Below are 23,631 nucleotides of genomic sequence, written 5' to 3'. Positions count from 1 at the left end.
TGCACCCTTGTGATACCCTTGCGATAAGTAAGGAACCGGAGCTTCTCCTGCAAGAACATGTGACTGCATGAAAGGGTAAATATGGGTAAATTTGTCATCTGGTTTTAATGAAAGTATGAACAACACTGTAGCACTGAGAATTTTAAGTGGGAACCTCCTACCTACTTTGTACAAGTCAAATATTATCTGTTGAGAGGCTACTGTCTAAAAAAGTGGAACTAAAAGGGAAGGTTGGCTGCTGTACAGCAATTTAAATCAAATAATTAATTCCGATCACATTAATGCTGAATTAAGTTCTTTTCTTCGCCATTTTACAGCCCAGCAGCCCAGCGAGTGATGAAGTGGAATTTGCCAAACAGCTCTGTTTTGTTTTGCCAGACATGTATTATTGCGCACAGAGTATGATAATTGTGACGCGGATATTGCAGCACTTCAGTGTAATTACTTTGTTGCAGAGCAGGCAGCACTTTTGTTCAAATGAGAGGGCAACGCAAAGCCGTGCGGTGAAGAGTCGTGTGAAATTCAGAAAAAGGTGCTGCGATAGACTTCCAGGGAGAGGGCAGGGACTGCAGAGCATCTGAACCTTCAGATCTGTCCCCCTCTTCCAGACCCTTCCTGCCTCTGGCAAACAGGCCTCCTGGACCGAAGGGGGGGAGCATCCCGGTGACTGATGATGAGCACCGAGAGGAGAAGACAAGGAGAACAAGGCCGGCACCAGATCTCGGCCTCCTCTGCCCCGTGCGGCCTTTTCGCGCGGCAGGATTTTTGCCCGAGCGGCTCGCCGGCGCCCACCCACGCACCCGCTCTCCTTCCCCGTGCGCCCAGCCCCCCCCGGTCCTCGATGACACCAGCGCACCTAAGGTGGAACTGATTTCGTTTCTCTTCCCACGCTGGACGCGTCCCTTCTCCCTTCCGAAAATGGCGAAAGCCGCGGGGGTGGGGGGCGCTGGCTGCTGGTCTGCGAGACCCAGGGGTCTCGAGAGCTGGGCAGGGCAGGATCACACAAAGTGTCGGTCTCGTCGCAGCCCCTGCTTCGCTGGGGAGCGCGGAATTCAGGCTGACAGCAACAGGAGCAAAACAAGCTCATGTTGGAGGAGCGGGGAGGGGAACTGGGGGGACTGGGCACCGGAGAGGAGGGGGGGTAACAGAGGGAGGGAACAGAGGAGAGGCTGAAGCAGGCGCAGTGCTCCAGCCCGGCGCGCACTGAGAGGACCGGTGGCAGCGCCGCTGAGCCGCCGCCACGGCGACCGCACTCCGTCCGACTCCATGACAACGGCTGTACGCGTTCGCAGCGCCACGCAGCTCTGCGCAGAGCGAGAGGACGCGGGCAGGGCCAAGAGACGGAACGTCCAGCGCACCTTGCGGACCCATCCTTCCTGGCTTCTAAAGTGAGAACCCATCGGCGTCGACCCCCCTCCCCCCCTCAGTTCGCCCTCCACCCCCAGCCTCCCCGACAGGCTCAGGTATTTCGATTTGTTCCCCGTGGGGAGAGCGAGGGGGGGAAGTGGAGATGCCGTGGCTACGGATGGAGAAACTGCGTGCGGCTTTGCGTCGGATGTGCCGTTCCGCGTGCGCCTCTCATCTGCCCTGCCAGCTGGGCGCCGCGTGACGCCCGAGAGAGCCACGCCACCGGAGGGACGCACATCTCTGCGCGCACTGGGACACGGAGCATGCAAACGGCCACTCCAGGTAAGGCTCGCGCTGCCTTCGTCTCCTCCCCTCCCCGAAAGGTTGTTTACCCTCCGAGGAGGATGTGCGGCAAGACACCCCGTATAGAAGCGAATCGCTTCCCTCACCTTCCCCCTTCCCTCTCTCCCCATGTTTCCCTTTGCTGGAAATCAGTCGATGGGGTTTAATGAGAAGCAGCCGTGTACCGTCTCCGAAGGGAAGAGCAAGTGGGAACAGAACAGATGCAGCATTAGGAGCGTCTGTGGAGCGCTGCTCGTTAAATCAATACTTCCAGAAAGAAATATGACAAAAGAATTATCGTCTTAATGACCTTTGTGATCACCGATGCGCACAGACACAGGTACAGGGTGCCGTATCGCATCGCGCCGCCGGACCCTTTCCGAACGATCTTCTCTGCTCATGAGGCCACCTCTGTTTTAGAGAGCGGAGGAAACGTCACTCGTAGCGAGTGTGACACTGAGGCAGGGTGCCGATGGCCTGGCGACGATAGTGTCGTACCGCTGCGGCGCCCCTTGTCCTCTGCCGTCAAACACACACTGACAAAATCGAGCGCTTCGCACACGCGATGTCCAAACAGAGCAGCTCTGAGGCCGTTGACTTCAAAGTTGATCTCAGATGAAACACGAAAAGACGGCGCGGTGCTCAGGAAGTCCATCTCCGTGGCTGGATTGTGTGCACTATACTGTGTGTGTGTGTGTGTGTGTGTGTGTGTGTGTGTGTGTGTGTATATACTCTATATACTGTGTATTATATTGTGTGCATATACACACGTTCCAGGAGATCATTGTTCTTCATATGGGTAAGAAAAACAATAAGCCTAATAAAAGGTGTGTATTGCAATCACTCTGACTCAGCCCTAAAGGCAAAGAATAAAGGCTCAAAAATCAGTAGGCTGGTAATTTACTGTAAGATCAGTCAAAAAACGACCCATAATAACGTGTGCTTCGGTTGGAGACGGGATGCGTGATTATTGAATAACGAAGATTTCCGACATATGGAAACATACGAAGAATAAATAAGACGCCTTCTTTTAGAATGAAGACAGCGTTTCCGTGTCTGCATGTGTTCACCGTGTAGGGTTGTGCAGAGGCTCCACACGTTTGGACCTTGAGTGCTCTGTAGCTCATGCAGAAGCACACATCTCATCATTTTTCTGTTTTTCATGCACCTTGAGCAAAGCACTGGTCAGTTCTGAGCGTCTCCCACAGTTTTGCTTCCGATTCTCACCTTGTTTGCTGCATACAGTATATACAGTATATATATTAGTCTGTTTGTTGGGGGGTGTTAGAGAAAAACGCTGAGCGCTCAGACAGGGGAACATGCACAACAACGGCAGTGTTTCTCACTCTTTTTCTCACACACACGCACACACACACACTGGCAGGTGCTCAGGGCAATTTGAAACTCCAGCTGTGAAGCAGGAATTATGGAAAGTGCAATCTTGAGGGACTCCCAGCGTTTTCGGAAGAACGGTCCTCGTCAATTTAGGTGACTGGGAAAAAAATGTAATTATTGCATCATGCCGTATGTTACTTTAGCAGAAGGCGGGTGGCTGTGGAGAACGTGCGCTTCACCTCGTGCTGCTGGCATTAGAGAAGGAGCAAAAATGAACAAATGAGGTGAAAGAAGCGCCGGGGTCTCCGCTCGCGGCACGTGTGGCCGTGGCTCCGGTCCCAGGTGCCCCCCGCAGTGCCACGAACGCGGAGGCGCGGCGACCCAAACGCGCGTCCGCATGAGCGGGGCCGCGACGGCGCGTTTCCCGGGCCGAGTGTTTGTTTGCATTGTGCCGGAGCTCCCGGAACGGGAGTTACGATCCAATGCAAATAATTACGGAAAACACACCTCACAGAGGAACATACTGATGGACTCGTTCTTACGCTCGCTCCCGTGAGCATTTTAAGAAAATGTCTTGCTTTTCGTTGCATCGCTGCATATGTCTGAATATTGTGGAAAACGGGAATATGCTAGAAAAAAACAACGTGGAGCAGAAGCGTCACTTTTGTCCGAAAGCAGCAGCCATTGGCTCAGGTGACCGGCGAGGGCTCCTCGCCCCGAGGCTTTCGGGGGTGGGCTCCACGAGCCCTTCGCCGGTTCCGTCCAGGACCGCGGCTCCGTCCTCCACAGGCCGCGGTGCAGCTCGGCCGCTTGGGGGGGGGCGACAGCCACGGAGAAGGAAACACACGGCGCTGCGTTACTTTCTGAGGAGGCGCTCCTAGTCCCTCCATTTTCGAGCAGGTCATTAAATTGCTCGTCAGGTGTGTGAATGGAGAGACGTGTGCGATCGGGGAGGGGTGTGTCGGGGGGGCAGGAGGCGATGCTGTGCACTTGCTTCGTTCTTGGTCCCCTTACTGGAGGCGACTAAGCCTCCCTTGGGCTGCCTAATGGCAGCTTTAGACTGATGCAATTTATTGCCTCCGAACGGTTGCTTAATGAAATGTATTCCAGCTCCCCCTAACGGAACCCCATCCCCCCCCGCCGCTCGGCTGCTGCTGAGCATCGCTCAAATCCCCGAGGACGCAGTAAAACCCAGAGACTCAACACATTTCATTCGCCGTGCTCCTTCCGATCCTGCGGGAATACAATCGGGGGGAAAGAACAGCCAAAGTTTTTGCAGCTCCATTCATCACATTATGTAAAAAGTGTTTATTTCTTGAGTCGCCTTGTAATAAGGATGTGCGTTTGGGACAGTCGGGAGCTCTCAGGTCTCACCGGCGCCTCTCGGATACCTTCTTTGCCCGTCACTTGGGAGGCCGCCAGGGACGGCGCAGGAAGCAGCGGCAAGTGGTCCGTCGCGCTGTCGCTCCACCGGGCTGCTGCTTTAACGGCGGACAGGAGACCCCCCGCTGTGTCCACCTGGGTACTATTACAGCGTTAGCAATGCATATGTTATCTACATCTGTCTGTATTAGACTTTTTACGATACGATGTTAACAAGAGGTCAGAAGACTCAGGTTTGCAATGTTCACTTTATACAGTAATTTGTTTCTACAGTGAAGTTGTACTTTATTGTACTTATACTGTAAACGTAGCGAGTGGTTCAGGGTCAGGACCTCGCTAAAGTGCCCTACGCACCGCAGCAGACGGGGATTCACGCTGCGCTACCTGCGTCCCCAGCAACTTAGCCTGAAACTCACGAAATGTATGATTTTTAAAAAAATGTTACCCAACTCTTGAATGGAGCTTGCAGCCGCGTCGCCCCTCAGGGCAGCGCCCGCATCCCTCCGTTCAAGCGGAGGCGGGGGCCGCTCGCTCAAACGGACCCCTCCGGCCGTCCGCGGACACCTGGCGGCGCGCCAGCGTCGGGCACCGTGCCTCGAGATCGATGGCTTCCTTCGGCGCTGCTTTGTCTCCGGGCAGCGTCACGAGCCGCGTTCCTGATGGGTTTGCACAATGAAGCAATAAATAAGATTAAAAACAAGGGGGGCATTGCGCTAACATCATCATTTTTGCGCTCTCACATTGGCAGGCTCAGCGGAGTCTCACACTTTCTTTTAATACTTCATAAAGCCCCGCCATCCCAACAACTACCTACTCCCCTCACCAGCTTGGACACCCACCCGCACCAATGTAATTTTCCGTTTTGTTGACTTCAGCAGTATCGACTGCCAGGTTCGTTCCTCTGGGGTAGGCAGGCGACAAGCAGAGTCGCCCCGGGGTCAGTGAATGGCAGACACACACACACACACACACACACACACACACGCACACACACACACAGTGGTGTGGGTCTTGGCATGAAGACTAGGGCACACAGGGAAGCAACAGCACGGAGCTGGTTCCACCCCACCCCACCCAGACCACCAACTTCTCCAGCAGAACATACCAGGGCCCCAAAAGAATTCCTGTGACAAACAGAGGACCTTCGCAGCCAGAGTCCTTACAAGAGCAGGAATCGGACGAATCGCGGCGCTGCAACCTGGTGCCCCGGTTCCTTTTGTCTCGTGCTGAACTCGGCACATCCCCTCGTCTCCTGCCAAACACAAGAGCGTTTCGCAGCCGTTCTTCCCTCCTCTTACCCAGGAGCACTTTGCAGAGGGTACAGGGAGGCCTGGTATCTTCAGCCGCTGCACAACGCAGAAGGGGAATGAGCCGGCAGACGGTGACAGAGGCACCGAATCCCTGCCTTATTTATTCTATCTCAGCGGCTCTCCCTGCGTTCGGCGTACGAGAGCACAGCAGGAGGACGAAGGGGGAACTGAGCGCAGCCCTCCGTACGGAGCTTGTCGAACATCTCGAGGTGCTCCGCCAGCTGTTCTTTGGCCTGTCTCAGCAGTGCGCGATGCACAAAGGACAGTTAGGTTTCTCCCGTAGCGCCACGGTGACAATAAAGGCAGCTCGTGTCATCCAGGGTATCCGCCACACGTTGCTCCGAACCGTGTCGAGAAGCACAGCGTGCTGGAAGAAGATTGTGAAAGTGGATTCCTGTCTTGGTCTGAACTCACCTCTCGAACTCCCGGTGGGCTTTTCTGCTCCTAGACTCACCTTGTCCTGCGTTCACTGTAAGGTTTTAGCACAATGAGGGCGGAATAACGCAGAGAGGATTTAGCGAAGGTCATTCCCCTCCTGGATTCATTTGTAGAAGCGCCGCAACATCACTTTCAATACAATCACTGCTCACGAAATGTCAAAAAAAGTCTCCAAAATCCATCAGCTGTGACAGGCAGTACATGGGGGCAAAGACCGCAGGTTCGTAATCTGAAGCTCGATACCTTATGAAGCAGGAAACCGTGAGTCATTTTGACGAAAGCGTCGGCTAACCAACAAAATAATGAGCATAAAATGGCTTTTCCATTTGCGCCTCTGTGGCAGTACAACAGTGCGTCACAAAAGGACTCTTTTATTTCCATTGTTTGTTCCCAAACCAACACTTCCGTTGCAAGAAAGTCACCGTTTTCACCGCGGCGATTCGGTTCAGGTGCCTTCATGGAAAGTTCGGCAGCTGAGCAGGTCTATTGCCCTACAGGCAGCACAACCCACACACGGCATCGGTGTTTGCACCGGTTTACCAGGGTGCTGGAGCGGCTCCCTACCCAGCGGAAGCACAACTCAGGCTCTCGCTTCCATTCCCTGCGTTCGGAGATACATCTTTCTGTAACAAAAATATTTAAAAAATTTGTCTTCATTTAAAAATGTCATTTTTAATTATCTTTTTTTTTTAATCTTTAAAATGATCCTTATACTTCAGGCTGTTTACCACAGTACTTCAGCGTAACCAGTTACGCAAAAAGTAAGCACTACACCAGGACAAGAGTGTCAAACAGCCCCTGTTCCAGTCCGATATGTGAAACCGCAGTGTTACTCGCGCAGAGCTTTGTACGCAGGCCATTACCGAGCGTCTAAATATTTCACTAGTTCTCCGCTCTGCCCCTCGTGTGAAAACTTGTTTTGGTGCCTGACAACTTGGGAAAGGTGCGGACTGGCAGTTGTCGACCTTCTTCCGGCTAAAGGCTTGGGAAATTGTCATTTCCCTCAGGGCACAACCTGGGGTATCGCCCTTTACGATGGAACGAGCTCAGCTGAAATGACACTTTCACCCCTTTCCTGCATTCGCTATTTGGAAGGATTAGACCGTGGTACCGTGGTACCGTGCTAGTGAGGAGGAATGTTTGGTGCCCGTTTTGCCACGTGCTCCGCTGGCTCACGCCCGGCTTTGGACGAGGTTGCTGAGCCCCACAGGGACGTCATCTGACGGGAGACAGGAGGGTAGCGATGGGACTGCGGCCGGGTACGCCGAGAGTTTACCCTGCACCGTAGGGCTCTGCAAGGGTTCGAACGCCATCGTATTGGTCGATCGATTGTTGCCAAGGGTGGGGATGTTAAAATGCTTCTTACAAACATTCACTTTTCGCACTCTGTTCATTTCAAGTGTCCATATTTGCTCTTTTCGTGGCTTTTCTGGAAGCGGAACTGCCCGTTTGTATTCTTGCACATGTTGTTCAGCTCAGTATCTGTGCAGCGACTGATGACAGTAGTTGCCATCAGAAAATATTAACATGTAATGCATCATACCTGCGCCAATGCCAAAAGTTACAAATCTTTTAGACATAATGTAATTATTTTATCTTCGTAAAATGAAGTTTCATATTTCTGCCAGGGAGTGCAATGGCGTAGCGGGTTTGACCGGGTCCTGCTCTCTGGGAGGTCTGGGGTTCGAGTCCCGCTTGGGGTGCCTTGCGATGGACTGGCGTCCCGTCCTGGGTGTGTCCCCTCCTCCTCCAGCCCTATGCCCTGTGTTGCCGCGTTAGGCTCTGGCTCCCTGTGACCCCGTATGGGACAAGCGGTTCAGAAAATGTGTGTGTGTGTGTATATTTCTGCCATGTGGAAATAAAACAAATTTAGTACAATAATATGCTGCTCTCTCTTTGTAATTAATGAAAGTTCTGGAAGTATTTTCAGCACGATAGAGTATCTGGAAAGAGTGTTTTCAAATTGAAATGCTTCAGGCTGCGGGTTTAAGCTTCTTCAGCAACGGCTTTCGCAGAGTCGGAGAGTTACAGGAACCCTCTACACACATTTGTTACTTTGCACCCTAAGTGCGAGGTTACAAATGAAAAGATTTTGCCGAAACGACGGAAAACGTTGTCAATTGTAATTTTAGTTGTAATTAAAATAATAACAGCTTCTAGTGTCGCATCGGTTCCGTAGATTCCTCAGCGAGTCCGTGCTGTTAGCGGCGCTCTGTAGCCACCTGTGAAGCGAACGACGACTCTTGAGGTTCCGGGTGCGAGTCGTTACATCGGGGCTGTGCAGCACGTCAGCCTCGTATCCTGGCGTCCGCCGTAGGGCTACGGAGTGTGTCCGTAGTCTGTCGTTCACGAAATTCCCGCAAGAAACATTGTTCTCACATATTGAATTATTAACGCCACTGCACTATAAAATAAACATCACTTATGGGAAAGCAAAGTACTTTATGTGTCTGTCAGCTTTCATTTTGTTACAGTTTTTAATGGCTTCATAAAATACATGATTGGCTTAATTATTTAAGGGGCTGCCTCTGGCTGCTCGTTCAAGTGACACATTGAAGAAATGCCGTAAAAGCAGCTCTGGGTACATCCAACATTCGCGTTTACCGCAGCTCACCTTCCGAGACACATGGTCCTCTACCGCGGTGCGAGATGAGCAGGAGTGCGTGGATGAGAATGTGAGAGATGGTCTCGCTTCGAATAAGCGAGATGAAGAGAGTGAGCACAAGTCAAAAAAAGAGTCACTAATAAGGTCTTTTGCTATTACTCTCAATTCTGTTAAAGAGTCTGATCTTTGTAAAGAGACATTTGCTGTGCATTTACATCTGTGTCTCTGCGAGAAGAGGCGTACAAGGCATTTAGGGTAGAGAAGCGCAGCAGGATGAGCGAGAAAATCGCTAATTCAATTACTGTAGAGCCAGAAAGGCGCAGCTGCAGGTGAGCAGAGCTGCTCTGGACCAGAGCCACGTCCACACACCTCCGTCCTTTTTCTCTGTCCCCCACATGAGCCAGTCCAGAGCTGTCTGTGGCTATTAACCATCGGGCCGCACGTGAGATGCGTCGTTAAAGCGGGAGAGAGCTTCCTTCGCCGGGGAAGGTGTGCTGCACCTGTGGAAGGAGCCCTTCCTCCCCACGACACTCCGCACGTAAAGCGTGCGCGATGAGGAATCCGTACGGGGTCGTCTTCGGCCCGAGCGCCGGCCTCTCGTAGTACGTCTTTCTGCAAAGGACGTGCGCCGAGAGTGCGGCGGTGCCCAAGACATTGACACCCTCCCCCCCTTCCCCTGCAAGAACTGCTATGAATATGGATGCGCCTCCCTGCTCGCGTTCAAGCTGCGCTCCGAGCCCAGGGAGGGCGCAGGCGCCGGGTTCCGTGCGCAGGGAGGTAATGAGGGAGCGGGAGGCAGCATATGGGCCCCGCACGGGTCCGCCACCTGGCCGACCTCTTCCGTTCTCTGCACGTGCGTCTCGGAGCGGACCCGCCCGCTTGCCGACATCAAACAGGCGCCTCCATCAAACGCTTACCGTTTCCGAGCCGCTCGGGGTCCGGGGCGCTTTCGACGGATCGCGCCGGACAAGCTCGCCTTCTGCACTGGCGGCGCTCCGATCGAGCACGTTAACATCCCTCATATCCCTGTTCTTTGCGGGAAAGGCAAATGGTGAGGAATGCATGCAGACGTACAGTTGCTGGGCACTGCCGGTCACCGAGGCAGTAAGTCGCGAGTGAACTTTGCGCTGCGCACGTTTTCCACGACGAGGGCAGCTGACGCCACGCGGCTTTTTAGTAACGAATAGTCGAGGGCAGCGGGTGGTAAACAGCAATTGGGAAATCCCAGGTTGTCCTTCACTCCTTCGGTGACAAAGCAACTGCGAATTGCAAATCAAGCGTAAACAAAACATTCTTGGCGTATTAAAGAGATTGATGAGGTCGCAGGACATGACGGAAAAGTTTTCAATAGCATAAAATGGTATATTTTGCCATCCTAAACATCCTGTAGCGAGAAAGTGTGTCGCACACTTATTTATGTGCTACGTATCGTACGTGCCCAGTAATGTTTTAGTGTCTTTATTTTGTTTTGGGTAGATTTAGGCCACGAGTCAAAGCAATTAACTAATTAATGCATATTTCGTAATTAATGTTTTCAGCCGCTAATGTTACTCTCTGTACCGGAGATGAATTAATCGCTTGAGGAAATACACCAGGGGTAGCATGAGGATGTTATTTTTAGCCAAAATGTTTGTTACTCCTGTTATTTTTCAAATGCCAACTGCAAGGCCATAAAGTGAGGAAACATATTTGTACCATCTTAAAGAGCAGCACTTTTAATTTGGGGTTCTCTAATCAAATTTTACGCTTCATGAAACAATGAACATACAACAACAAGAAAAATAATTCCCTTGAAACCTGACAGACGCCATTAAAGCATAACAGTGCATTGAGAAATTGTTCCAAATATGGTTTAAATTAAAATGTCTCAATTGTCATTTGGAATGTATGAGTCAATATCCACACACCTGCTTGCAAAGGCTGGAAGAGTGAATCCGTATTTAATTCACCGAGGGATGATTATTTTATACGTTAAGCTGCGAGCTAAATCCAAGCCCTTCAGGCAAAGGACAAATGAGAGAGCAGCCAAGAGAATTTCCCTTCATTTTCTGTCTCCGCTCTCACGCTAACTCCTTCAAAGTCTTCCCATCTGACAGAATGATAAAATATTTCCTCACATGCCTCAAAAAGTCTGTAATAGAAAATCTACCTGCTTCTCAGTTCTCGATCGCACGTTCTTCCCGGTTTTAAGCTTCTACCAAGGCTCCTCGCGTCAGCACTAACAGCCTGATTGTTTGCGCTCGCTGACAGGCGATGGTGGCAGAAAGGGGATTTTCGCAATGAAATTAGGGTGATGCGCAGCACTGGGTCACAGAAACATACAGGCAGTATGAGAGTAACACAGAGAAATGTGAAAGGCGTCCCCCGCGCTCAGGCCATCGGCTGAAGGCCAAAAGCCAGCGACACTTTCCAGGTATGAGCAGGTAACGCTGTCCAGTAGGGGCCACAAGGGTGTCGGGGCAGGAATTCGACAACTCACTTCAATTCAATGTATTTTTATAGAGCGCTCTTCTCACACAGTGACACGGGGTGCCGAACTACAGGCATAAGGCAAAATCCTTTCATTCCTTATGCAGACGGAGCGTTAATATTTCAAGCAGCAGAGACGAACGCACTTCACGAAGGGCAGTTCAATTCCTTCACCGTGTAGGACCTTGTAGACGTTCGACGACTTATAACAACGTCTGCATTTTAAGGACATCCCCGTCGTACAAGTGTCGCCACTGTATGCCGGTTGTAGTAATATGAGGACTACGGTTTCACATTAGCACTGTTGCAAAGGAAAACTTCACTACATAATGAACATTTTGAAACGGAAACGGGGCATAGCTCTATTCTCACGAGTCCAGCCCCAGAACGGCTGCGAACAGCATTTTCAGTGATTCCCAATGAAAATGATGAACTCATATTAATATCAGTGCTGACCAATCATTTTGAGTAAAACATAACGGAGAAGTGCCTTTAAGGGCTTGTGTAAGTATTGAAATAAACGCCCCTCTATATAAGAAAGGCTCAGTGGAGGGAACTGCTATGAACATTATTGTGTTTAATTAAACTGCTGCATCAATATGGTCTGCAGCTTCATTCATTTCATTTTACACCAGTAAATTATTTCTGTTCCCAGTACGTTGCTGAGCCGTAAAATTCCGCTTCCTGAACTAACTCATAATAACTTCCTGCCGTAAATTAACTTCCTCTCAGAATAAAAATGCAAAGGTAAATAAATGTGAAACCCAACACCCTGCCAACAGCAGCCGCCGCCTTTAAAGTTAATTGTATTCAAATTTGAAATTCTGATATGATGGGTCGCAATACGTTTTTGAGCCACATGCATATAGAACGATCCAACTTGTCATTTTGATGATGTAGCAGATTGTTTTTCGAAAGTCCTCCCATCTTTCTTCCAAACAAAATTTCAGTGAATCACATCCATGACTGTTTATTTTTACACAATTTTACATATAAATGAACACCATACTTCTCAACGGAATAACGGTATTTCACAGAGTTCGCAGCAAAAAGGCAAACATTGAACACTGGGTTGAAAAGTAAAAGAAAAAGTATCATTTACCAAGTACGTTTAAAAATACAACGCACGTATTAAGGAAGACATTACATTTAACATACGCCAGAAACAGAGATAATGTGAAATGATTCAGACCAACTTGATTACATCTATTGACATTTGCTCTTTTGTTCACAAGTCAAAGGTCATATATCCAGTAAGTAACAGTAAAAAAGGTAAAATGGAAAACTGAACCCGAGTGAAATGTTTAAACTCCATAAAAGAAAACTGAAAAACCTCAGGATGTGTAACCAAATAATGTGCGGTACTGTACGCGGTGTCGCTGACTCGTCGTTGCTGACGGCCAGGTGCGAGTGACCCAAAGTACCTCTGACAGCGACCGCTACCGTGGTAACTGGTGAGACGTTCTTCTTTGCTTAGCTTTCGGCATTTAATTGTAACAGATTTTCAGCAAGAACATTTTTCGTTGTCACACAACACATGATACCAGGCCAGGGTAACGGCACAACGTTACATGTCATTCTAAGCGTAGTCTTTCTGTGGGCAACTTTGGGCAACTTGGGGCAACTTGAAATGTGACGGTGGGGGGTTGACCTCCACCTCCCTCGGAAGGAGGAAGGAAGAAAGAAAAGAAAAGAAAAGAAAAGAAAAAAGAAAAGAAATGAATGGTGCTCATGTGTAAGAAAGTGCTGCACCTGGCAGGATGTGGGTGTCACACAGGTACCCATCGCCAATGTGCTCGTGTCACGTCTTGACCGATCGCTGACCAAATCGAGACCAGTTATTGGTCTCTTGGTGTAAAATGTACCTAATAATAGTGTGTGGGTGTCACATTTGACCAGTCATTAACCAATAATAGTTGTGGGTGTGAAATGGGGACCAATCATAGCAGCGCGTGTATCAAATGGGGACCAATCGTAGCGGAGTGTGTATCAAATGGGGACCAATCGTAGAGGAGCGTGTATCAAATGGGGACCAATCGTAGCGGAGTGTGTATCAAATGGGGACCAATCGTAGAGGAGCGTGTATCAAATGGGGACCAATCATGGGTGTGTGAACGTGAAATGGCACTTGCTGGCTTGTTTGGTTGAGGTTTTACCAAGTGTGTGCGCTGTGCAGGCGTCCACGTCCACGTCCACGTCCACGTCCACCAGCAGAGGCGCGCAAAAGGTGCGGCTCTCCGATCCACGGCCGGCCGCCTTTTCCACACCTGTTTCTGAAGTTGAAACACAGCTAAAAGCTACGCTGTGAAAGAAAACAGTTGTGGAAAATGTCACGTCTTGCTGCAGGGTTTCCCCAAGACTGAACATTTGCGGAAATCATGTGCCCGTTTTGATGAGTAATAATTAGATGTATTGAAATGCTTATTAGGCTTTTTGTTGCAGGTGCGGCGCACATCGCAGCGACCGAGGGCCTCGACACAAAATGGATAGTTTGAGGGAGCCGCTCCCGTTTCCTCTCACCGCAGCTGGAAACCGACGTGAACAGGATCAGATACCGTACCTGCGCCGAGTGATGCGCATTTAGCAGTGACGCGTATAGAACTAGTGCAGGTTCAACACACCAGCTTCAGCATTTTAATTTTACTTGCGGTTTTAGTGGATTTTCATTCCACTGTGGCCATGATGGTGCAGCGACACATTCGACCCCCCGTAACAACATTGTAGCTTTGAGCGACATAAATGTACGTAATGGTGTGGCACGGTGGCACAGCGGGTAGCGCTGCGGATTCACAGTCCCCACAGCCTGTTCAAGTGTAGGTTTGCGTTCGGCTCAGTCTGGAGCTCAGTGCAGTTTGCACGCTCTCTCTGTGTTTGAATGGGTTTCCTCCAGGTGCTCTGGTTTCCTCCCATATGGCAAAGATAGCTGAATTAGTTTAGGTGAATTGGCAGTGCTGCATTGCCCATAGCGTGTGTGTGGCTACCCTGCGATGGACTAGCGTCCTATCCTGAGTTTACCCCCTAACCTTATACCCAGCGGTTCCAGGATAAGCTCCGGACCACCGTGACCCTGAGCAGGACAAGCAGTTAGCGAGTGAGTGAGTGAGAAATGCATTACTTTATTGAGCAGTTCGGTGTTAACTAAACACAGGTAATTGTTGCATTTATCCTTCTTATTGCCTTTCATAATTCAATAGTGCAAATAACGGTCTCTGGTATGACGGCTCAGCACGCAGCCAGGGGCTATGTGTTTGGTGCACTTCTGAGATATGGAACACAAAACAACTTTTGCCTGGTGTTTTCCATTATGAATTACTCTTCTAATAACATTTGGGACAACAATGTAACAGTGAGTCTCAAACTAATCTGCTTCTTAGTTATCACTATCATTTATAAAACACATTTACAAACACACGTGTGCCTATATTTGCCACGTATAGCGGGGGGGCGGGTTTGGCCGGGTCCTGCTCTCTGGTGGGTCTGGGGTTCGAGTCCCGCTTGGGGTGCCTTGCGACAGACTGGCATCCCGTCCTGGGTGCGTTCCCTCCCCCTCCAGCCCTACGCTCCGCGTCGCCGGGTTAGGCTCCGGCTCACCGTGACCCCGCTTGGGACAAGCGGTTTCAGACAATGTGTGTGCGATATATACATATATATATGTATACTGTATATACACCTGTCAAATTTGATCTGTTTTCTGTCTTTTAATCAAATGTGTTAAGAAAGGGTTTATCTACAATTGTATTTATGTAATGTATTTTTTACTGCAAAGGGTCATAATCCTTTCTTGTGCTCTTTGTACCGATTAGCTATGATTCACCTGCCTAAAGTTAGAAATGTGTGCTTTCAGAGCAGGAATGGAGCCAGAGAAAATCCACAGAGATGGCGCTGCTTTCGCTGCGTTCAAATTAGAAACGGATTGGAAAGGTACCTTTCGGTGGCGTGCCCTCGTCTTATAAACTGTTTTCTCTTTCCGTGCTGGTTTTGTGTGTAAATGTGGGGCTCTCTAGTCTACGGGTGTCAGAGAGCCTCTGCTAGGCAGTAACTCAACAGCCTCTGTGTCGACGCGAGGTTCGTGCGGCTCTGCCGTTGCCATGGATACGGTCTATGCCTTCAGTCAAGACGAAGCGCCGTCAGATAAATCCGGAGCTGAAGCAAGAGGGAGAAGACGATGGTGCGAGACATGCAAGAGGGGCCCATTGAATGCAGGATTTATCCATCTCAACTTGTTGTTTTCCCTGTCATCACCTCCATATGTGTTGGCAATTAAATTGCCGAGCATCGCAAAAACACTGTAATTGCCCTATTTTTCACGTCACCATTTCCATCCTTCATTTGTCAGCTCTCTCATTTGGGCCTGGTGCCGCAACAGGTAAATGGAGCGCAGAGTCACGTCGATTGGATCCAGCAATAATGCGGCTGCAGCCTTACAGCGTGAATATTCACATCTTTCAAAGTGCGACGAGGTCAATGAGAAAGCTTCACGCTGCGAAACAAATTGAATTAATGTTCATATCACAACGGCCTCTGCTCCAATTGGGTGTGACACGGACGGCGCCGAAGGCAGACGAGCGGTCGCGTTCGTGTCAAGGATGCGACGCGGCGAGACGGCGTTCGCCGAGCACATTTCGGCTCCTTCGCGCCACGCGCTCCCGACGACGTCCTCGCTTCGGCACTTGCGCCACGAGTCGCCTGCGCTCCTACGTGCACTTGACGGAAATGTGGCCCACAGGGACGCGGGGCAGCGCTGCTCTACAGGAAGAGTGCAGTTAATAATGAATGTGTTTCCAGCACTTCCACAGAGGCGCTCGCCCTTCGCTCCCTGTCGCTGGAACACACTCGATTGCACATGCGGCATTTCCAACGCGCAGCAGTGCAGATTTGTTGCGGGGGCAGCGAAAGCTGCGCTGCGCACTTGCGGGAAGTCGGGTCTCGAACCGAGCTCCGAGTGGCGCCGTGAAAGGAGCTGTTAGGAGACACACGACACGATCACGACGCAGCAGTTCATGGTCCTGGTCGACTAATCGCACCGCGGACAAGAGGCCCGGCCGCTTTTCCCTCTGTAGCAGTAGCCAGTGCATTGTTCACTCCCGCAATTTGTTCATCGTCGGTAACCTCAGGAAATCCTTTACTGCGCTACACTGACATTTAGAAGATGCTTTTCTTATGAATGTTGTAAAAGACAGTAAGAGACGGTTCGTTCGCTACAGTATTTTCCATCATTTGCGATGACACTGTTTGTTTACGCTGGGCTCATGTTTTCCTCTCTCCTTCCCGCTCTTTCCGTTCCCCCGCTCCTGCCAGTGGCCTCGCACACATGAATCCAATGGCGCAGCTCTACTACAAGAAGGTGAACTACTCGCCGTACCGCGACCGCATCCCGCTGCAGATTGTGAGGGCGGAAGCGGAGCTTTCGCCCGAGGAGAAGGCCTACCTGACGGCGGTGGAGAAAGGAGACTATGCCGGGGTCAAGCATGCCCTGCAGGAGGCAGAGATCTACTACAACATCAACATCAACTGCATGGACCCGCTGGGGCGCAGCGCGCTGCTCATCGCCATCGAGAACGAGAACCTGGAGGTTATGGAGCTCCTGCTCAACCATGGCGTCTACGTGGGAGACGCGCTCCTCTATGCCATCCGCAAGGAGGTGGTGGGGGCCGTGGAGCTGCTCCTGTCCCACCGCCGGCCCAGCGGGGAGAAGCAGGTAGGGCTCTCGGTTCCCCTCCGCGACACAGGGCTCCGCCACCATTCTGAGTGCAGCAGAAATCAGGCCCTGGTTCAAGCCGCGCCATCGGCAGACGGGCGCGAAAGTGATTGGTGGCAGGAGGGAGGGGTTTAATTGCTCTCGAATCAATGCCAGCTCTCCCGCGTGGTGCCATGTGACCTGTAGCGTGTAAAAAATTAATTGGCTTGGCTGGGAGCGCCACGACCCGCCTTGGAGCGTCGGAGCGCGGCTGAGATAACGCGGCCGAGCGCCGCCGGTTACTGCCACGGCTGCGGAAGTGCAGCTTGCTCGGCGCGGAGCCTTAGCTCGGACTCGGAGCGCGTTAAGAGCGAGGGGCCTCAGCCCAGGCTCCGCGAGAACGCCTCCGCTAACCGGGCCGTTGGACCTCGGCGTTTGCAAGCCGAACGTAATTCTCCGCGGAGACAAACGTTCGCTGACGCTGTGCCACGAGGCCGAGGAAAACATGGTGATGCGCTATGAAAAGTCAGATATGGCCAAACGCAAGGAGAAAAGCAGCATCAACACAAGACAAACGTGTTCTTTGGGACGAGTATGGTACTTGATGCTATTGGGATAGTTTACTTTTTTACTTGTTCTAGCAGGTTATCATATAAATATAATACCGTAAGAGGTGCGAAATGAATCGATTTTACTGCGAGGTTTAGGTTTCTGCAGCGCTCTCTATTTTACGTGTCGATTTCTTAGCTTCAGAACAGCTTATCTGTGTAATCCTTTCTCATAATATTAAAATAAATCTTAATAATTTGTTTATTTGCCGTATGTAAAATTTTCTGTCTATATTTCTTCAGGATACAGAAGATTAAATGCGAGAAAAAGCCCATCCCAGATTGCCTGCTGATATTGTAGCCTCCTTGCCAGTTCTCTCACACAACACATAACGGCTATTTTCTCTCCTCTTTTACATAATGTAAATGCAAATAGATGGTGTGTGTGTGTGTGTGTGAGAGAGAGAAACGCATATCTGAGAAACGGAGCTACTCATGTGGTCTTCTGATACCAGTTTGGGTTCAGCTGGAAGACCGGCCGTTCGCACCGTGCGCCAAACACACCCTGCAAACCTGCTCATCTGCTCCTTTTCGGAGGCCGTGAAACACTTGTTCTCCTGGAAGTGCTGAGATCCAGCAGTTACCACAGTAAAAGCCACTTGCGGGACTACAATATGTCGCAGTTCTGGCGTTCGAGTGGGGGAAAAAAACACAAACGCGATTGTGCGTGTCGCCTGGTTCCGTGCTTCGGCGTACCGCGGTAAGGCTGCGAGGCACCTGGGTCCTGAGGCGTCTCCTCGGTTGGAACTCCATCAGACGGCGATGGTTAGATCCATCCTGCTACACTGTGCGCTGTGGGGAGAAGGAGGATTTCACACCCCTCCTGCTTTTTCGTCACAAATAAAGGCTTCACTGCAGGGAACTGAATACACTTTTAACAGAAAAACACAGTCCATGGTAAAGTGATGGTAAAGTATGTGAGACTGGACCCTTGGCAAAGGCGCTTCAATGAACTTCTTCGATCAGGTTGTGTGAACAAAAGCACTTTGGAATTAATTCAAATGAAAAGAAATATTTGGACCAGAATGTGAGTCTGATACTCTTAAAATAATTGTACATAAAAACCTCTCTTGTCCAACAAGCATTTGCATCTGGCCAGTGCAACTCCCAGCTCTTTATGCACTGACAGCTAGGTCATCTTTAATGGAGCAACTTTGGGGTGAACATGGTGCTTAAAGGAGGGTGGGATTTGAACCAGCAAGCTAGAGATGCAAAGGCGGCAGCTCGAACCACTACACTTATCCGCTGCACCTCCTGAAGCTGAGCTTTGATTTTCTGTGCAGTGACTCAATTTTACATGGAACAGCATTACCAGCTCAGATCTTTTTAGTAAGTAGTATGAAAATGATAAAGTTTAACCAGTCCACTCTGATCTAAATTTGTGTTTACTTCTTGCCCCCCCGCCGCCTCGTCTCCCCTCCACTCCTTGGCGATGACCCCTCGAGGTCCCTTCACTGATGATGGACAGCCAGTTCTCGGAGTTCACGCCCGACATCACACCCATCATGCTGGCGGCCCACACCAACAACTACGAGATCATCAAGCTTCTGGTGCAGCGCAAGGTGACCATTCCACGGCCGCACCAGATCCGCTGCGACTGCGTCGAGTGCGTCTCCAGCTCCGAGGTGGACAGCCTGCGTCACTCCCGCTCTCGCCTCAACATCTACAAAACACTGGCCAGCCCCTCGCTCATCGCTCTCTCCAGCGAGGACCCCATCCTCACATCCTTCCGCTTGGGCTGGGAGCTGAAGGAGCTCAGCAAGGTGGAGAACGAGTTCAAGCAGGAGTACGAGGAGCTGTCGCAGCAGTGCAAGCGCTTCGCCAAGGACCTCCTGGACCAGGCGCGCAGCTCCCGCGAGCTGGAGATCATCCTCAACCACCGCGATGACCACAGCGATGAACTTGACCCACAGGAATGCCACGACCTGGCCAAGCTCAAGCTGGCCATCAAATACCACCAGAAGGAGGTGGGTGCCGTGGTTGTCTCTGCTGCCGGTGTTACCATGGCAATGGACGGAGACGGGGATGGGAATGGGGGGCGGTGGCTTTAACATGATCAGCACTCGGTTCCTGGCATTATTTGCTAAAACCACTGAAAATGTAAAAGTTGTTTGCCGAAGGATCATAATCCGTGTTTAGACAGGAGAGTTAATAAGTAAAACGTAACCATTTATCATTTTCATGAGCTGCCTTGTCTGCAGTAGGAGATGCGGTTCATCGGCAGCATTTTTCCAACGAATGGCTGGTCTTTTCAATGAATGCTGCGTCAACATTGTTTTCAAGATTACATGGATTCACACCCCCCACCCCCACCCCCTGCAGGGCCTGGCTGAGGCTGATACCCTCCCTTCCAGCCTCCCAAAGCAATAAAGGAATTTCAGAGTCAGTTGCGACAGCAGATCCGTGCAGCGAAGGTGCTCTCGGTAGGCAGAAGGTTTCAATTTTTTAAGTTTGCTCAAGAGCAGTGCAGCGAGCGGACGCATGTGGGCGCGAAGCTGGTGAGGCGTGAGGTTCGTACGCCTTTCATTGCATATTAATCGAAGGGCTCAATGATTCGGAACAAAGGTAAAAAGTGATCTTTGTAGCTCTGTAAAAGCACAAGCAAACACCCTGCTTACCGAATGCTGCAGTGTACAGGAGCTCCCCGCGTGTGTGACGCTTCACTGCTGGGCTTCGTATTCTTCCAGTTCCAAAGATTTATTACAGCGCAAACAATCGAGCTCATATCGTTTTGTGGCTTTCGATTCAGTTCCTGGGGCTGATAAAATTGTAACTGCGTGAAAACACGTTTTCTGTACAAAAATGGTCCGCTGTTCATTGTCAACGGCTGTATTTAGTAGTCCAGTGTGGCTCAAGGATACATAGTAGCACTTATCATTCAACAACAACAACATCGGTAATAATAATAATAACAGTAGCATTGCTAGTTTTCCCTTTTGTTGCAGAAGAAATCTGATGCCCATGCTGATTGTAGGAGCTCGGGGCTCTCAGCGGTGCAGGAACTGTACTTGATGTACACAGTTGCGGACGCGGTTCTCCAGTGACGTGCCCTTGAAATGGGATGTTCGTCATCACCTTCACCTTGTTATCCATAAAAGAATCCGACCCTAAAAAAATCCATTTAGAAACAGAATGTTTTACAGATGGAATATTTAGATGAAGAGAAGAAAGAATTCATTACACTGAATAGACGCACTAAGTTTTTTCGGGAGACGAATATGATGGAAATGGTATCAGTTCATAAGCAGAAGAGCTCAGCTTCTGATGTCGTTGTGGCATGAAATACACAAACTGCCCTTGGTCTCCAGTGGAAGGAAATGTAGAAAATTATATTCAACAAATACGGAAAGAAGAGAACATGAGTTGCAATTATATATAAGGAAGGAAAATAAAGATATCCCTTGGATATTCTATAGAGAGAAATAGAAGAGGCCACTTGGAAGTGAGATGCTGCATATGAAATCAGAGCATCGACAATGTCACAAGAGGGAGATTTAACAAAACTCTTCAGTGTTTCTCTGAAATGAAGATTGTTTTCTCTTTTGGATGCAGATGCAGATATGCAAGAAAACTGTGCCTAAGATGAGGTTAGTTTGATCTCCATGTACCAGGCTTCCAGGGTCAGCAATATATCATATGATGTTATATCGTGAGGTTCTGCACCTAATGTATCAAAGAGAAGCCTGAGGAGAAGAGAGAACAAAGTCAGAATGATGGATACCTGATGCAGCTTCATGGGGACAAACAAAGATGCAAAAAACTGGTGTAGACTGAAAACTTCCCAAAACCCAACTCTGGGACAGTAGGTGACGTAGAGGTTACAGCCATTGCCTTCTAACCTAATGCTTCCCAGTGTGAATCCTGACACTGGTACTTACTCTGAATGGTTGCAGTAAAATTACTGCATTGCAGTGTAAATAGGGAAATAACTCTAATCTGCTCTTCATGAAGGTGTCGGTGAAATAGTGACACATTATTGTCCATTTTCAGTGGATACACATATTTTTCCCAACTGGGGCGTAGGGCTGATTCTCTTCAGAGGGGAGTGAATCTTTTTCACTCATCCTTCCAGTGTTGCAGTCATGCGGTGTGCTTCTGGAGGAATATGCGAGACGAACACGTCGCCTATCGTACAAGATTCATGGCTCACGTGGCCACGTTAATATTAGCTGACTTCCGAACAACCGCTAATACGTTTGAAATCGTAATTTTCCTCCCGGAAAGACAGACCGGTTCGTGTCGGGGCTGCGATTAAACAGGTTTAAGTCCCTGTGAAGCTCCTCTGCCCCTCGTTACTGAGTTATGGTGCGGATGAGAAACGTTGCTTAGTGGAAGAAACGCAGTCGGGGTGAGAGCTGGATTAACAACCTTTATTTATACAGCAGTGCAGTGTTTCTTAGGGTCGAACCCTGGATTTATTGTGCTCAGCAAATGTAAGTGTTTGGTACCGCACTCCGATAAGCTGTGTGACCACTGAGACGGGACGCTGCTGATGGGGTTGGGGTTGGGGGCGGTGCTCCTGCCGTCGAGCCAGCGAGAGCTGCTCTCTGTACAGGGTTGAGGGGGCTCTCCGAAGGGCACCGTGCTACACCCCCCTCCCCTTCTCCCTCGGCCTCGTGCCCTTTGCCGTGTTACCTTGGGGGGAAACGGGCTCTTTCGCTCTACATCACGAGGGTTTTTTCAGCTTAATTCATTGCCCCTTCCCCGTCGAGCCATTTTTTTACATTTAAAAATGGTGTTGCACGGCATCGCTTAAACAAGCGAGCGAAAAAGTGCACAGAAACTCGTGGCGTGATGTTTAGCAGCATTTATTACTGAGATTCATGGTGTCTCTACCTCCACTGACTCACGTCCAAGTCGCACATTTGCTGGATGGTGGCCGTCGCTCGCAGAATCATGCCTTCGGCGAAGCAAAGGGTGGGGTTTTGGGCTTGGGATGAATAGCAGTTATAAAGCGTGAAGCAAAATAATGATGTTTATTTTAAAAAAATCAAGCAGAACACAATATTCTGAAATAATATGCAGCAGCTGGTTGAGCTGAAGAGGATAATGAGCCCAGCCAGACATCAATGGCTCCAATTAGAGCCTGATTACAGGTGAAGCAGAGCGACGGCGCCCTCCGCCACACGCCGGCAGCACTGCGAGCAGCGATCTTGGGGCATCGTTCGCATCGGCAGTCGCTAAACCTGTCCGCTCTTCGCTGATGCTCTGTAGCGCCGAGGTTCGTATTGCCCCCTATATTCCCGCAAGCGCGCGCTGGGGGGGGGGGTCATGTAGTCGCCAGGTCGGTAGGTCGGGGCTCGCAGCGGGGCCGGGGCTCCGAGGGCAGCGGCTGGAGCAGGAGACGTAGCGTGAAACGGGTGGATGCCGCTGGGCAGCGCCGTCTCTGAAAAGGCCGAGCGAGGAACGTCAGACGAAGGAACGTTCCCGTACACGGTACTGTACCGCGCTTTCACGGTACACCCATGCGGTACCTTGGATACACTGTCCACCTGGCAGCATCACTTATGTGTTTCTGCGTGTATTTATTTATTCCTTTAGCACATGCTTTTCGCCAACGTCTCCTGTACCTCTAGTCTGCAACGAGTATTTGGCTGAAGCCAGTTTACAGCGGTACATGTGCTGTACCAGGGTACTTAGAGCCGTACCCCCGTCCACACAGCAGCGCTATTCAACACACTCATTCGCTCCGAGTGAAACGCACACCGAGGGCAATTTGGAGACACCGCTTCACGTGCAGCACGTCAGCGGTGTGGCAGGAGGCGTACGAACACCAGGAGACCGTGGAAACCCTGCGTAGACTGAACCCGAAGCCCGGGAGCTGCGAGGCACCAGCGCTACCCGCTGTGCTATCGGGTCCTAACACGTACCCGGAGCGACTTGTCTACAGGTGCGCACCTTCTGCGTGGCCCCGTTCACACAGTATTGATGGAAAGCATCTGCAGGAAATGGACGCGGCGCTGCTTTGGCAGCCGGAAGACGTTCCGCCGCATTGGCCCAAATTCTGCCGGGCTCCCTTTCCCATTGCAACGAAAGCGCCGGAGCAGTTTGAGCTCTTATCTCGGCATTTCGCCCTGGAAATTCACTTCGGCCTCGACCCCGGGGCAGCCCTCCGCG

General features: G+C 50.5%; 1 protein-coding gene across 1 annotated transcript in view; it reads left to right on the top strand.

The window, feature by feature from the left end:
• Positions 1–1,122: 1,122 nt before the first annotated feature.
• Positions 1,123–23,631, top strand: part of trpc5b (transient receptor potential cation channel, subfamily C, member 5b) — a 40,712-nt gene continuing 18,203 nt past the window's right edge. Inside the window, exons 1-3 of the mRNA XM_018751957.2 lie at positions 1,123–1,689; positions 16,528–16,927; positions 18,960–19,481. Coding sequence (XP_018607473.1) covers positions 16,541–16,927; positions 18,960–19,481 — 909 coding nt within the window. The 5' untranslated portion in view covers positions 1,123–1,689; positions 16,528–16,540. The remainder of the gene's footprint in view (positions 1,690–16,527; positions 16,928–18,959; positions 19,482–23,631) is intronic.

This window comes from Scleropages formosus, chromosome 4 (genome assembly GCF_900964775.1).
Source record: "Scleropages formosus chromosome 4, fSclFor1.1, whole genome shotgun sequence".
NCBI classification, from domain to species: domain Eukaryota; kingdom Metazoa; phylum Chordata; class Actinopteri; order Osteoglossiformes; family Osteoglossidae; genus Scleropages; species Scleropages formosus.
Note: the sequence above shows the minus strand (reverse complement) of the source record. Positions and strands in the feature narration are given on the sequence as shown.